At 37.5% G+C, this 16,638-nt stretch overlaps 1 protein-coding gene across 6 annotated transcripts in view; it reads left to right on the plus strand.

Moving 5' to 3' along the window:
• Window positions 1-16,638, plus strand: part of MAST2 (microtubule associated serine/threonine kinase 2) — a 210,179-nt gene that overhangs the window by 86,675 nt on the left and 106,866 nt on the right. For all 6 annotated transcript variants that reach the window (XM_036857653.1, XM_036857668.1, XM_036857658.1 and 3 more), the window contains exon 4: window positions 7,586-7,617. In XM_036857653.1, the coding sequence (XP_036713548.1) occupies window positions 7,586-7,617 (32 nt within the window). The remainder of the gene's footprint in view (window positions 1-7,585; window positions 7,618-16,638) is intronic.

Here is a 16,638-nt window from a genome sequence, read left to right on the forward strand (position 1 = left end):
AAATTCTAAAATTAAAAAAAGAAAAGAGGACAGAAGCATATTATCTAGAGAAATAGAGGTCAATCAGCAGAAGAATTAAAAGAAGAAGGTTAAAAGTAGCCTCGTGGAACTGAAGGTTGAGGAGAGAGGATGTTATATTCGAAGTTGTTCTATAGTGTTTGTGTGGTTTTTTTTAACCAGATGCCTGTGTCATTTTGATAAAAATGAAGTCAACTTCTCTTGCCCCTGTTATTCTCTGCTTGAGCACTGATCCCAACTTGTAACTACTTTAGTTATGTGTGTGATGACTCAGTTATTGTCTTTCTTCCCGTTAGACTGTAAGCTCCATGAGGACAAGAAAAATCTGTCTTTTTCAAAAAAAAAAAAAAAAAGACGCCACTTACGGGAATTCCCTTGTGATCCAGTGGTTAGGACTCCACGCTTCCACTGCAGGGGGCACGGGTTTGTTCCCTGGTCGGGGAACCAAGATCCCACAAACCATGTGGCATTGCAAAAAAAAAAAAAAAGAAGACACCACTTATAACTTCACTAGGCAAGCCACAGGCTGGGAGAAAATACTCATCAAAGTATCTAATAAAGGACTTGCATCTAGAATATATGAAGAACGCTTACAACTCAATAATAAAAAGATAAATAGTCCAGTTATAAAAGGGGCAAAATATTTTAAGGTAATTCATACAAGAATATGTACTGATGGCTAATAAGCATATGACAAGATGCTCAACATCATTATTCATCAGGAAAATGCAAATCCACAGTGAGATACCGCTACACACTCACAAGAATGGCTGAAATTTAAAATACTGATATCATATCTTGGCATGAATGTAGACCAATTCTTATATTATTAACGAGGGTAACCTATATTAGCTAGAATGTGGAGCAATTGAAACTCTCATACATTGTTAATGGAAGTGTAACATAGTATAATCACTTCAGAAAAAGATCTGGTAGTTTCTTATAAAACTAAACATACATCTATCCTATAACCCAGCAATTACACTCTTATTTACTCAAGACAAATGAGACATAGGCCTATTAAAAAGACTTTTACAGGAATGCTAATAGCTCAAAACTGGATATAACTCAAATGTGCATTAGTAGGAGAAAGGATAAATAAACTGTGGTATATTAATATGATTGGATATTGCTACTGTTATATACAACCACATGGATGAATTTCTGAAACACTATACTGAGTGAAAGAAGGGGTTATATAAAGAGGTTCATACTTGTATGATTCCATTGATATGAAGCTCTGGTGAAAAAAAATCTATGGTGAAAATATGGGAATAGTATTTGCTTGGGGCGAGGGAATAGTGGTTTGTTGGGGATTTACCAAGAAAGGACATGATGAAACTTTCTGAATTGATGGAAATATTCTGTATTTTGATAGGGATTTAGGTTATCTGAGCATATACATTTATCATACTTATTCATTGGTACACCTAAGGTTTGTGCAGTTCAGCGTTTATAAGTTTACCTTAAAAAAAAAACCCAACATGAAAAAGTTGTAAACAAATACTGAATTCTACTTAATGATATACATACTGAAGTGTGTACTGATGTCCACAGTCTACTTTGAGATGCATTAAAAAAAAACCAAAAACAAAATAACAACAACAACAAAAAAACAGGGACTTCCCTAGTGGTCCAGTGGGTAAGAATCCACACTCCCAGGCTTCCCTGGTGGTGCAGTGGTTAAGAATCCGCCTGCCACTGCAGGGGACATGGGTTCGAGCCCTGGTCTGGGAAGATCCCACATGCTGCGGAACAACTAAGCCTGTGTGCCACAACTACTGAGCCTGTGCTCTAGAGCCCGTGAGCCACAACTACTGAAGCCTGTGCACCACAACTACGGAAGCCCGCACACCCTAGAGCCCATGCTCCTCAGCAAGAAAAGCCATTGCAATGAGAAGCCCACACACCGCAACGAAGAGTAGACCCCACTCGCTGCAACTAGAGAAAGCCCATGTGCAGCAGTGAAGACCCAACACAGCCAAAAAAAAAAAAAAAGACTCCTCGCTCCCAATGCAGAGGGCCTGGGTTTGATCCCTGGTCGGTGAACTAGATCCCGCATGCATGCTGCAACTAAGAGTTCGCATGCCGCAACTAAGAAGTCCGCGTGCTGCAGCGAATATCCCACATGCTGCAACTAAGACCCAGCGCAGCCAAAATAAATAAATAAATAAATAAATATTTTTTAAAAACCACATGGGTGGATAGATGGCTAAATATGTGACAAAGAAAATATCACAAAATGTTAACATTTGCACAGTCTGGGTTGTGGGTGTGTATATGGCTGTTCGCTGTACAAATCTTTTAACTTTTCTGTTTCCTGTGTTTGAAAATTTTCATATTGTATTGGGAAGAAAATGGTGTTACTGGTGTAATGAAATACAACTCTTTTTTTAAAAATTTTTTAATTTATTATTTATTTATTATTTTTATTTTTGGCTGTGTTGGGTCTTCGTTTCTGCGTGAGGGCTTTCTCCAGTTGCGGCGAGTGGGGGCCACTCTTCATCGCGGTGCGCGGGCCTCTCACTATCGCGGCCTCTCTTGTTGCGGAGCAGAGGCTCCAGACGCTCAGGCTCAGTAGTTGTGGCTCACGGGCCCAGCTGCTCTGCGGCATGTGGGATCCTCCCAGACCAGGGCTCGAACCCGTGTCCCCCGCACCGGCAGGCAGACTCTCAACCACTGCGCCACCAGGGAAGCCCACAACTCTTGATTTAGTTAAAAAATACACTATAATGGCAACAAGAAAATGTTAGCTATCTAGAAATAAATATAACAGAAGATTTGTATAATCTTTATGTGAAAATGTATCAAACTTTATTAAAACATATTAAAGAAGACCTAAATAAATGGAGAGATTTGCCATGTTCTTATATAGCAGTTGTCTGTATTATAAATGTGTCAGTTATCCTCTAGATTGAGTGCAGTGTCAAGTTTTAATCTACAACTTGATCCTAAAATTTATATGGAAGAGCAGAGTCCCAAGAATAACTCCCATAATTTTGAGGACTAATAACAATGTGAGTGGACTTGCCTTACAAATATCAAGATTTATTGTCAAGCTATACCAATTAAACAGCGTGGTATAGGCACAGGGGCTGACAGCACAGTGGAATAGAATATAGTCAAGAAAGACACCCCTGTGTACATGGAAACTTAATATATGACAGAGCTGACATTGCATATCACTAAATAAATGGCTTGGGATAATTGATCACTCCTATAGAAAAAAATATAATGGGATTCCTATCTCCCACCATATGCAAAAATAAGTTCCAGGTATATTCACAAACTTAGTGTGAAAAGTAAACCTATAATCTTTTAGAAGAAAATATAAGTAAATGTATTCATGTCTCTGTGTGTCAGGGATGTATTTCTTAATATTTATTTATTTATTTAGGCTGCTCTGGGTCTTAGTTGAGGCATGCGAGCTCTTAGTTGCGGCATGTGTGTGGGATCTAGTTCCCCGACCAGGGATCGAACCCGGGTTCTCTGCATTGGGAGCGTGGAGTCTGAGGGATGTATTTCTTATATGTAAAAATAGATAATATAAAGGAGAATAATAGATTTGATGATATAAAAATTAAATTCTTTGGTGACACCATTAAAAAAAATAAAAAGACTGAGAGAACATTTTCAGTGAATATAATCCACAAATAATTAGTATCCAGAATATATTAGGTAAATGTCTATAACTCAATAAGAAAAATGTTAGAAAACCTGATAGAAAAATAGGCCAGGGATATACACTTGACCCTGTGTCTTGGCGGACTCCCCAGCCGCAGATATGGAGGGCCAACTGTACTGTATGGCTCTGTTTTATCTAAGGGACTTGAACATCTGCAGGTACTGGTATCTGCCAGGACTTCTGAAACCAATCCCCCGCTGATACCAAGGGACGATTGTAAATAGGCAATTCACAGTTGAGGAAACCCTAATGGCCAATAAACATATAAAACACTGTTTAGCTTCACTAGTAATTATGGGAAATGGCAATTAAACCCATACTGTGATATGATCACAGCCCTTAGATTGACAAAAATTAAACAGTCTAACAAATGCCAGGAATTGGCGAGTATGTGAAATCATTTGTTCAACAAATTTTTGAGCATCTACTACTTGCCAGTCACTGTTCTAAGTCGTTGAGGTACATTACTAAATAAAACAGACTAAGATCCCAGCACTCATGGAGCTTAGATTTTAGTGGGGAAAGACAGAAAACGAACAATAAACATTATAAACAAGTAAATTACGTAGTATGTTAGAAGTGGTAAGTGTATTGGTTATAAAAGCAGAGTGGAGTAAGAGTGTGATGGGGTGGAAAATACGTTGTAATGTTATATAGAGCTATCAGGGTAGTAGGCTTCATTAAGAACTCAGGTGAACATTGAGCCAAGAGATTTGAAAGCTGTAGGGGTTAGCCAAGGGAATATTTGGGGAAGAGGAGCATTCTAGGCAGAGTGCACAGATTAGCACAAGGCTTTAAGGCAGAAGAATACCGAATGTGTTTGACAAACAGTAAAGTCCAGTGTGGCTGGATCAAAATGTGCAAGTGTGCACGGGAGAGAGGAGGTCAGAGAGATACTGGGGAAGGGTGGTGGGTTCACCCATCTCACCCATCTAGGTCTTGACTTTTATTCTTGAATGAAATGGGGAGCCATTCCAGGATTTTGAGTAGGAGTGTTGTGATCTTACTGACCTTTAAAAGGATCACTCTGTTAAGAACAGACCATGTGGGTTAAGGCTAGAAGAAGGAATGGGATACCGGTTGGAGACAGTTGTGAGGCTGGGGAGGTACCATGGTGGCTTAGATCGTAATAGCAAAACCCAAGAGATTCTGTAACTCATTTAGCAGTGAAACCTGACCTAATTTGAACTCTTCTGGTGACAAAACTGAACTGAGACTCTTTAGAGTTTTTATCACATTTATTGTGGCTGTCATACATTTTACTGGAGAAATCTTAATGTTTTTGATGTATTTTGTTGGTGACCTAGTCTTTGTTGAGGGTGTTATATATTATATATATAGGTATATGTATGTGTGTGTGTGTGTGTGTGTATACATATATATATATATGCTATTACTTTAATTACCCACCCCCAATTCTGATTTCTAAAACATGACTAAATCCAAGGTTTTTGGTTAAGAGATTGTAAGCATGTAAGTCTTTGGAGATAGTGAAAAATGGTGTATTCTGGCTGTATTTTAAATTTAAAGCCATTAAGAATTCCTGTTGGATGGGATGTGGGGTGTGTTAAAAACAAGAGTCCAGATGTCCAGGGTTTTGGTCTGAACAACAGGAAGAATAGAATTACCATCATCTGAGATGGGGAAAGGCTATGGTTGGAGTCCATTTTGGTGGAGAGAACACATTCAGTTTTGGACACTTTGGATTTGAGATGTTGAGAAGGCAATTGATTATAAGTGTCAGGAGTTTGGGAGACAGGTCTGGAAAGGAGAACTCTTAGGAAGTGTTGGAGGGGGAAGGTAAATTGGTACAGTCATTCTGGGAGCAATTTCTGATGCAGTTTCTGACTCAGTTCATGCCGCATCTAAGTGTATACTTCCAAGAAACTTTGTATACATGTGCATGAGGAAGCAAGTACAGCATGTTTATAGGAACATTGTTTTTTTTTGTTTTTTTTCCCCCATTTTTATTTATTTATTGTTTTTAATTTTTATTTTTTTTAACATCTTTATTGGAGTATAATTGCTTTACAATGGTGTGTTAGTTTCTGCTTTATAACAAAGTGAATCAGCTATACATATACATGTGTTCCCATATCTCTTCCCTCTTGCATCTCCCTCCCTCCCACCCTCCCTATCCCACCCCTCTAGGTGGTCACAAACCACCGAGCTGATCTCCCTGTGCTATGCGGCTGCTTCCCACTAGCTATCTATTTTACGTTTGGTAGTGTATATATGTCCATGCCACTCTCTCACTTTGTCACAGCTTACCCTTCCCCCTCCCCATATCCTCAAGTCCATTCTCTAGTAGGTCTGTGTCTTTATTCCCATCTTACCCCTAGGTTCTTCATGACCTTTTCTTTTTTTTTTTTTCTTAGATTCCATATATATGTGTTAGCATACGGTATTTGTTTTTCTCTTTCCGACCTACTTCACTCTGTATGACAGATTCTAGGTCCATCCACCTCACTACAAATAACTCAATTTCGTTTCTTTTTATGGCTGAGTAATATTCCATTGTATATATGTGCCACATCTTCTTTATCCATTCATCCGATGATGGACACTTAGGTTGCTTCCATGTCCTGGCTATTGTAAATAGAGCTGCAATGAACATTTTGGTACATGACTCTTTTTGAATTATGGTTTTCTCAGGGTATATGCCCAGTAGTGAGATTGCTGGGTTGTATGGTAGTTCTATCTGTAGTTTTTTGAGGAACCTCCATACTGTTCTCCATAGTGGCTGTATCAATTTACATTCCCACCAACAGTGCAAGAGTGTTCCCTTTTCTCCACACCCTCTCCAGCATTTATTGTTTCTAGATTTTTTGATGATGGCCGTTCTGACCGGTGTGAGATGATATCTCATTGTAGTTTTGATTTGCATTTCTCTAATGATTAATGATGTTGAGCATTCTTTCATGTGTTTGTTGGCAATCTGTATATCTTCTTTGTAGAAATGTCTATTTAGATCTTCTGCCCATTTTTGGATTGGGTTGTTTGTTTTTTTGTTATTGAAGGAGCATTGTTTTGATGGAGAAGAAAAACATGGAAAGAAAATTAAATTTCCATTTACTGGAGAATGGATAAATAAATACTATAAAAATCTATAGACTGGACTACTGTACTATAGATATATGAACTAAAGTGAAATATATTCACATGGGTGAATCTCCTAATTATAATGTAGATTGATGTCAGCAGATTAATATATACAGTGTTTTAAGTATATAATTTAAAAATGTGTAAAACAATACTAATAATTTATGGATATATGTAATAAAAAATAAAGACCCTTATGGAAAAGATAAACAAAAAATTAAGAATAGTTGTTAAGTGGAGACTAGTGGGAGGTGGGACTTGATAAATTTAGAAAACAAGTCACAGAGGCCCAACTGCTATTGCAAGGGTTATTTCTCATGCCAGTGGTGTGTATAGTCATCTCTTTGTGATATTATTTTCTGTACTTATTTATTTGTCAAAAATATTTTATAATTAAAGAAAATATTCCATTTCATTCCTTTCATATCACTGACTAATGATATGAGTCCTTTACAATTCATCAGCTGTTGATGGCTGGCCCAGTGAATACCTGGAATCTTCACTGGCCAGTTGGTTCCATCTAGTGGTGAAAGTGCTGCAAGTATTTCGTGAGACATTCCTTTTGGGAAGGAAGAATGAGGAGATGATAGATAGTTAACCAGACTGCTTATTATTTCACTAAAATTTGAGAGACAAAGAAAAAGGTTATTATTTAGAAATATTGAGTTTTTGCCATTATTAAGATGATGCTATAAATCTTCTAGGACATTTAGTACAGACCTGTAGGACTCAGATGGGTCCTTATTTCTCTCTAACTTATGTTTGTGTTTTGCTTTTCAGAAGGAGTTGAGCCTTCCAAGAAGAGGCAGCTTGTAAGTAGATGATGATTATGATTATGATTATGATATCCTGCTTAGGAATCCCTCCTGGGGACTGTTCGCAGTATCACTCAGAGGACTCTCATTCATGAGTGTTTTTTTCTGTGGACTCCTGTCTGGGCCAGTGAAACCAGTGGGCCAGCCAACTTCTCTCACTAGGTCAGCTCCTCCCCTCTCCCTCATCACTCCCCACCCCAAATCCTCTTCTCTGTGTCAATTTTTGCCTAGGGTCTGGGGGAAAGCTGCCACTTAAATATCCATCACAGTCTTATGCTTGTGTTTTGGGCTTTACCGAGTTTTAGTAGAATCAAGCTTTTTTAGAATGTTAAAATTGAAACTCTTAGCATCTACATCTGTCCCATAGCATGGTACTAGGGAGAGGTCAACAAGTTGGGGCAAACAAAAGCTACGTTTGGGTTTACGGTTGGAATAGGGCTGTCGTTTACCTGTTTGTTCTCTTCTGGCTTCAGGGCTGGGGAAATTCGTTAATAATCTTTGTCTCTGGATTTAAATTTCATAGGTTTTCTTGGCTTGCTTTTTGTCTAATACTTTTGTTGGGGTAGTACTGCATATTTGGCTAATCAGAATCATCTAGAATGCTTATTTTTCAGATTAAAAACAAACATTTAAATAATAGAAGCAGTTAAAATGCAGATTCTGAGCTCGTTTAAACTAAAATCTCCATGTCCGGGTCTGGGAGCCTGTACTTTTGCACCTGCGAGCACAGCCACTGTGATTTTGCCAAGGAGCAAGATTTGGGAAACACGAAAGAAATAGGGCTGTGTTAAAATGATGGCTTTGAAAAATCTCTCACAGACATGTATGAGACATGACTATAGAGAGGACACGACAGTATTCCTATTTATTTATTAAGTATACTTTATGTATGTATCATATGCATTTAAAAATGTGTGAAACACATGGTGTTTCTGTTACTGTCATCCTGGGATTTTGTTTTGTAAAAATGCTCCAATGATTAAATTGTCCTCTGGGATTCTTGTAAAATCCTTTTGGCTGCTTTATGAAAACTCACTGTGCTTTGATATAAAGAGACTGGAGTTATGAGTCAGCAAACTACTAGGGTTCAGTCTTGGCTATGTCACTTAATTAGCTTTGTAATGTAGAGGAATTGCTTCATCTCCTCAGTTGCCTTATCTATAAAATGATAAACCATGATACCTGTTTTTTTTTCATATATATATAGGTATTAGAAAGATCACTTAATATATGTGATAGTGCTTCATTTTTTAGTTTTAATCTAAGATGTGTTAGTTTCAGAATTCTTGTAAATATATTAGGTTAAATTTGGATATATTTCATTATTTAAGAGTCACATTTCTGTCTTTAAATTAATTTCTAGCAGTGGATCTCAATTCTAGGTTCTCAAGTGTCCTGAGTCTTCTAAAAATTGGGCAAGGGCGCTACCAGGACTCTTAATGGAATGATACACTGAGTAGGTATACATAACTGAAGGAGAGTGGCTTTTCAGCATCACATTCAGCAAATATTTGTACTTGGTCACTTTCCTATTATTTCTGTCATTTTTTTTTTTTCTTTTGGTTCCCTTTATTTGGAACTTCTCTGAGATCTGCCTTTGCTTAAGGTTAGGTGAAATGAATTAAGGCCTGAGGCAGGTAGCTTCTTCCAGGAATGTGTGCCTCTAATGAATAGAGTTTGCTGAGAATGAAGGATATCCTGTGAAAATGATTTTTATTTGAAACTGGAGGAATTTTTGGGTCAATTTAGTTTTTTTTTTATTATTGATTGAATTTTTTTTTTTTTTAACTTTTAATCTTTATTTATTTGGCTGCGTCGGGTCTTAGTTGCGGCACGGGCTCTAGAGCGTGTGGGCTTAGTTGCCTCACGGCATGTGGGGTCTTAGTTCCCCAGCCAGGGATGGATCCTGTGTCTCCTACATTGGAAGGCGGATTCTTAACTACTGGACCACCAGGGAAGTCCCAGGATCAATTTAGTTTTAAACTAGAGGAATTTCTTGGTTATTTATTGTAGATAAAGTTAGGCGTTTTCTAACTGCCTTTAAATATTTAATTAATAAAGATCAGAAGTACTTTTTTTTTCTTTTTTTGGCTGCACTGCGTGGCTTGCGGGATCTTATTTCCCCGACCAGGGATTGAACCCCGGCCCCAGCAGTGAAAGCACCCAGTCCTTAACCACTGGACCTCCAGGGGATTCGCCAGAAATACTTTTTAATAAAGTAACTCCCATTTAAACAATTGATCATTCAGTAAATACATACTAATAGCTACTGTGTGTTGGGCACTGATCTAAGTTCTGAGGTTACAAGATTCAATTAGACACATTCCTCTATTCTGAAAACTTAGAGTTAAGTAAACCAGAAAAATACGTATTTTTTATCTTTAGTATTAGAGTAGAAAGAGTTTTATTCTGGAAGGAATCTTGGAAACATGGATACTAACCTAGGCTTTGCCACTAACAAGTTATATGTGGTTTCAACAGGAACTATCAATTCTGGGCTTGAAATGCCTCACTTGTAAAATGAAGGGGCTGGCTTACCTGGGCTTACCTGATCTCTGTGCTTAGTCATCTCCCCAAATAATTGAAACTCCATGGTACCTCTTCTTCAGAGAGCTGGGCAAGTCTTCGTAGGGAGTATGCAGTAGGAGGCAGAACATGACTTAGCATCTGAAGTAGAGAAGACAGGAAATTAAGAACCACAAAGCGTAAGGTGTTTTGAATAAGTTTAATCAATACTTAAACATTTGTAGTAAGTGTGGAGAAACTGATGTTAATAAAACGAGTGACTTACCACTTAGCCCATTATTTCTTGTCCTTGTAGCCTAGTCTGGAAAGTTAAAAGTTATTATAATTGTCCTCTGAGTCTTGGTCAGAAGGAGAGGGGTATTGTACTTAGATCCCTGTTTGCTTCTGCCCCAGAATGGCTCTTGCAAGAGCAGAACCTACTGTATGCCCACCAGGTATAAAGGCCCATTTCCTTTGGCATGTTCTCACTAGTATACATTATGGGTGCAGAGAGATTTGGAGTTTGCAGCTGGTTTGGTGTTCTTGTCTTTAGAGAGGGAGTCAGATTCATTTAATTAGCATAATGTTAAAATAGCTGAGCAATATAAAATAAATGAAGTTCAGTCATTTTGGAGGCTGTCAATTGTTATGCTTTTCCATGTAATTTGGTAGTTGCATGAAAATGGACAGGAACTAAAAAATGGATTTCGAGATGTATGTGATATCTTGTCATTATACAAAATACACTTCCACCCAGCAAGTAATTCCTCCAGTGTCTCCAAATTAGTAAGTGGAATTATAGCATAGAAGTAAAGATCCTGGGCTTCAGAGTCAGGCAGACCTAGGTTGAGTCTCTGCCCTACCATTTACTACATATTTTTTCATAAAACAAGTTACTACATTTCTGTTTGTCTTTTTGCTTCCATTTATTCGTTCATTTGTTCAAATTCATCCATCCATCCATGCATCTATCATACTGTATTTATTCAGTTCTTGTTATGTGCAGGCACTGTTCTAAATACTGGAGATACAGTAGGTTTTAGCAGACAAAGAGACGGACAGACAAAAGCATGTATGGTATGTCATGGTATTGAGTGCTATGAAGAAAAATAAAACCAGATAAAGAGATATGAGGGTATGTGTTTTTGTGGGGCAGGGGTTTAAATTTTTTTTTAAATTAATTAATTTATTTATTTTTGGCTGCGTTGGGTCTTTGTTGCTGCTCGCAGGCTTTCTGTAGTTGTGGCGAGTGGGGGCTACTCTTCATTGCGGTGCGTGGGCTTCTCATTGCAGTGGCTTCTCTTGTGGTGGAGCATGGGCTCTAGGCATGCAGGCTTCAGTAGTTGTGGCACGTGGGCTCAGTAGTTGTGGCTCGCAGGCTCTAGAGTGCAGGCTCAGTAGTTGTGGTGCACGGGCTTAGTTGCTCCGTGGCATGTGAGATCTTCCCAGACCAGGGCTCGAACCTGTGTCTCCTGCATTGGCAGGTGGATTCTAAACCACCGTGCCACCAGGGAAGCCCAGGGGTTGAAATTTTAAATCATGTTTTCTAGGAATTTTCTCATTAAGATGATGTTTGAGTAGAGAACAGGAGTCTGGAATGAGTGATGTTGATGTATATACTGGGCAAGAGCATCCCAGGTAGGGATACAGCATGTGCCAAGGTCCTTAGGTGGGAACATGCTTGGCATGTAGAAAGGAGGCTGGAGTGGCTATTGCTAAGTGAACAATGGTGTTGGGGTGGGAGGGTGTAGAAGAACATGAGGCAGGAGCTGGATTTTATAATACCTTGTGGGCCACAGAAAAGACTTTGCATTTTGTACTAGTTGGGACAGAAAGTCAGTGGGTAGTTTTAAGCAGAGAAATGATGTGATCTGTCAGAGAGTTTTGGGGGAAGGGCAATTTGTTTTATTGAAATATGATTTTTTTAATTGAAACATGATTCACATACTGTATAATCACCATTTAAGAATACACAATTCACTGGTTTTTAACATATTCACAAGGTCTTACAATCATTACTACTTTCAATCAGAACATTTTCATCACCCAAAAAGAAACCCCCTACTCCTTTGCGATCACTCCCCTATTCTACACTCCCTCTAGCCCCTGGTAACCACTAATCTACATCTGTCTCTTTTTTTTTTTTTTTTTGATGTGGACCATTTTTAAAGTCTTTATTGAATCTGGTACAACATTGCTTCTGTTTTATGTTTTGTTTTTTTGGCTGTGAGGCATGTGGGATCTTAGCTCCCCAACCAGGGATCGAACCCTCACCCCCTGCATTGGAAGGTGAAGTCTTAACCACTGGACTGCCAGGGAAGTCCCCCTAATCTACATCTGTCTTAATAGATTTGCCTATTCTGAACATTACATATAAATGGAATTATATAAAATGTGGCTTCTTGTGTCTGGTTTCTTTCACTCAGCATAACTTTTTCAAGATTCATCCATGTTTTAGCACATGTCAGTACTTCATTCCTTTTCAAGGCTAAATAATATTCCATTGTATGTATGTACCATATTTTGTTTATCCATTATCCATCAATGGACATTGTGAGTAATGCTGCTCTGAACATGGATGTACAAGTACCTATTTGAGTGCTTGCTTTCAGTTATTTTGGGTAGATACCTAGAAGTGGAATTGTTGGATCATATGACAGTTCTTTAGCTTTTTGAGGAACCACCATACTGCTTTCCATAGCAGCTGCACCATTTCTTACTCCTACCAGCAATACACCAGAATACACCAGGGTTCCAGTTTCTCCGCATCCTAGCTAACACTTGTTATTTTCCATTTTTAAAAGAATAGCCATCTTCACATGAAAAGATGCTCAATATCACTAATTATTAGAGAAATGCAAATCAAAACCGCAGTGAGATATCACCTCACACCTGTCAGAATGACTATCATCAAAAAGTCTACAGATAGCAAATGTTGGAGAGGATGTGGAGAAATGGGAACCCTCGTACACTGTTGGTAAGAATGTAAATTGGTACAGCCACTGTGGAAAACAGTATGGAGATTCCCACAAAAAACTAAAAATAGAACTACCATATGATCCAGCAATTCCACTCCTGGGTGTATATCTGGAAAAAATGACAACACTTATTAGAAAATATACATGCACCCCAATGTTCGTAGCAACACTATTTGCAATAGCTAAGATATGGAAGCAACTCAAGTGTCCATCAACAGATGAATGGATAAAGAAGATGTTATATATATAAATACATATATGTATGTGTGCACAATGGAATATTACTCAGCCATAAAAAGAATGAAATTCTTCCATTTGCATCAACATGGATAGACCTAGAGAATATTATGCTTAGTGAAATAAGTCAGACAGGAGAAAGACAAATACTATATGATATCACTTATATGTGAAATCTAAAAATAATACAAATGATTGTATATACAAAACAGAAACAGATTCACAGGCATAGAAAACAAACTTGTGGTTACCACAAGGGAGAGGGAAGTGGGGAGGGACAAATTAGGGGTATGGGATTAACAGGTACAAACTACTATATATAAAACAGATAAGCAACAAGAATTTACTGTATAACACAGGGAATTATTCCTATTATCTTGTAATAACCCATAATGGAGTATAATCTGCAAAAATACTGAATCACTATGTTGAAACTAACACAATATTGTAAATCAATTATGTGTTAATTTAAAAAAATAGCCATCTTAATATGTATGAAGTGGTGTCTCATTGTGGTTTTATTTTGCATTTTCCTAATTACTAGTGATGTTGAGCATCTTTTCATATGATTATTGTTCATTTGTAAATCTTCTCTGGAGAAATCAAGTTCTTTGTCCATTTTTTAATTGGTCTGTTTATTTTTGTTGTTGAGTTGTAGGAATTCTCTCTATATTCTAGATATTAAGCTCTTATCAGGTATATGATTTGTGTATATTTTCTTCCATTTTTTGGACTGTGTTTTCACTTTCTTGATAGTGTCCTTGATGCACAAAAGTTTTTAATTTTGATGAAGTTCAATTTATCTATTTTATCTTTTGTTGCTTGAGCTTTTGGTGTCATATCCAAGAAATCATTGCCAAATCCAGTGTCATAAAGATTTCCTCCGTATGTTTTCTTCTAAGAGTTTTAGCTCTCATAATTAGGCCTTTGATCACTTTTGAGTTAATTTTTCTTTATGATGTAAAGTAAGTATCTAACTTCATTCTTTTGCATATGAGTATCTAGTATTCTCAGGACCATTTGTTGAAAAGACTGTCCTTAACCCATTGAATGGTCTTGGCACCCTTGTCAAGTTTTTGACCATACATGTGAAGATTTATTTGGGGGCTCTCTATTCTATGCTGTGGTCTGTATTTCTGTCCTGTGCTAGTACCCCACTGTTTTGATTACTGTAGCTTTGTAATAAGTTTTGAAATCAAGAAGTGTGAAATCAAGAACCAACTTTGTTCTTCAAGATTGTTTTGGCTATTCAGGGTTCCTTGTGATTCCATATGAATGTTAGGATGAGTTTCTCTATTTCTGCTATAAAAAAAAATTGTTGGGATTTTGATATGGATTGCATGGAATTTGTAGATTGATTTGGGTGATATTGTCAAACTTGACAATATTAAGTCTTCCAATCCATGAATATGGGATGTTTTTCCATTTAATTTCTTTCAGAAATGTTTTGTAGTTTTCAGTGTACAGGTCTTCTCTTCCTTAGTTAAATTTATTCCTAAATATTTTATTATTTATGATGCTATTATAAATGGAATTATTTCTTAAATTCTTTTTTAGATTCATTGTTCATTGCTGGTGTATAGATGCAACTGATTTTTACTGGTTGGTTTTGTATTCTCCAGCTTTGCTGAATTTGTTTCTCATTGTGGTTTTGATTTGCATTTCCCTAATGACCAATGATGTTGAGCATCTTTTTGTGTACTTGTTGGCTATTTGCATATCTTCTTTGGAGAAATGTTTATTCAAATCCTTTGCCCATTTTAAAATGTGAGTTGTCTTTTTATTGTTGAATTGTAAGAGTACTTTATTTATTTATTTATTTATTTATTTATTTATTTATTTATGGCCACGCCATGTGGCATATGGGATCTTAGTTCCCCAACCCGCACCCCCCTGCAGTGGAAGCACGGAGTCTTAACAACTGGACCGCCAAGGAAGTCCCTGTAAGAGTATTTTATATATTCTATATACTAGACCCTTATCAGACACTTGGTTTGCAAATATTTTCTATTCTGTGGGTTGTTGTTTTACTTTCTTGATAGTGACCATTGATGCACAAAAGTTTGTAATTTTGATGAAGTCCAGTTTATCTGCTTTTTCATTGGTTGGGCTTTTGATATCATATCATATCTAAGAAACCATTGCCTAATTTAAGATCTGATTTGTTCCTGGGCTTTAAATTATGAAGGTAACTGATTGATGACACAAAGAGGCTAATGCTATTGAAAGAAGAGTTTATTACTTACAGTTTCCTCAAGAGAAGGGGCATGCCATGCCATGCAGGGCCACATGGGGAAAGCACCAGGTTTGGTCAGGAGGCAGAAAGCTGCAAGGGGAAGCCAGAGAGCCTTTATTGGGGTTTCCACAGGAAAGGCAAAGCAGGGCAGGGTAAACAGTTTAGGACTGGCTACTTTGAATAATGTTGGCGGGTTCAGGGCTAGAGGGCTGGTCTTTAGTTGTTTGGTACTTGGCCCTGAGTGATATAGGGCAGATGAAATAATGGCTTGATGTCTTCGAGTTTGATAAAGGAGGTGGTTGGGAGTGTGGACTCAGGATTGATTGGAGGGTTTGTAATAGCAATTTTGCATACCTGCAAAAGCTGGATTACAGAGGAGATATGAATAAGTTTGGCTGTTAGTTTGGCTAGCAATTAATGGATGCCAAATAGACAAATACAGAATCTAAGAAAACAGTTAGAATGAGGTTATGATGATTTACTTCTGTTTCCTTTTAAGGGTTTTATGGTTTTAGCTCTTACTTTAGATCTTTGATTCCTTATTAGTTAATTTTTATATGTGGTATTATTTTTATATGTGGTATAATTTTTATATGTGATATTGGTAAGGGTCCGATTTCATTCCTTTGAATGTGCATAGCCGTTGTCCCAGCACCATTTGTTGAAAGAACTTTTCTTTCCCTAGTGAATAGTTGTCTTAGGTTTTAGCAAGGTCACTGGTTGGTCAGACTGTAGGGAGAGCAGGAGTGAAAGCTGGAAAGTAAGTGAGGAAACCATTACAAAATTCAGTCAAGGTGATGATTGCTTAGACAGGGTGGTAGCAGCTTAGGTGGTGAGAAGTGATTGGATGCTGGATGTATTTTGAAAAGAGAGCTGACAGTATTTGTTGATAGTTATTAATTTTGGTATATGAGAGAAAGAGGAATTGAGGGTGATGGTAAGGTCTTAGGGCTGAGTAGGTAGATGGATACGGTTGCCATTTACTGAGCAAGTAGAGAATATTGTGAGCGGAGCAGGGTTTTTTTTTTTTTGTTGTTGTTATTTTTGCTCTTGGGAGGGGCA

The sequence above is a fragment of the Balaenoptera musculus genome, chromosome 1 (assembly GCF_009873245.2).
Source record: "Balaenoptera musculus isolate JJ_BM4_2016_0621 chromosome 1, mBalMus1.pri.v3, whole genome shotgun sequence".
Classification (NCBI taxonomy): domain Eukaryota; kingdom Metazoa; phylum Chordata; class Mammalia; order Artiodactyla; family Balaenopteridae; genus Balaenoptera; species Balaenoptera musculus.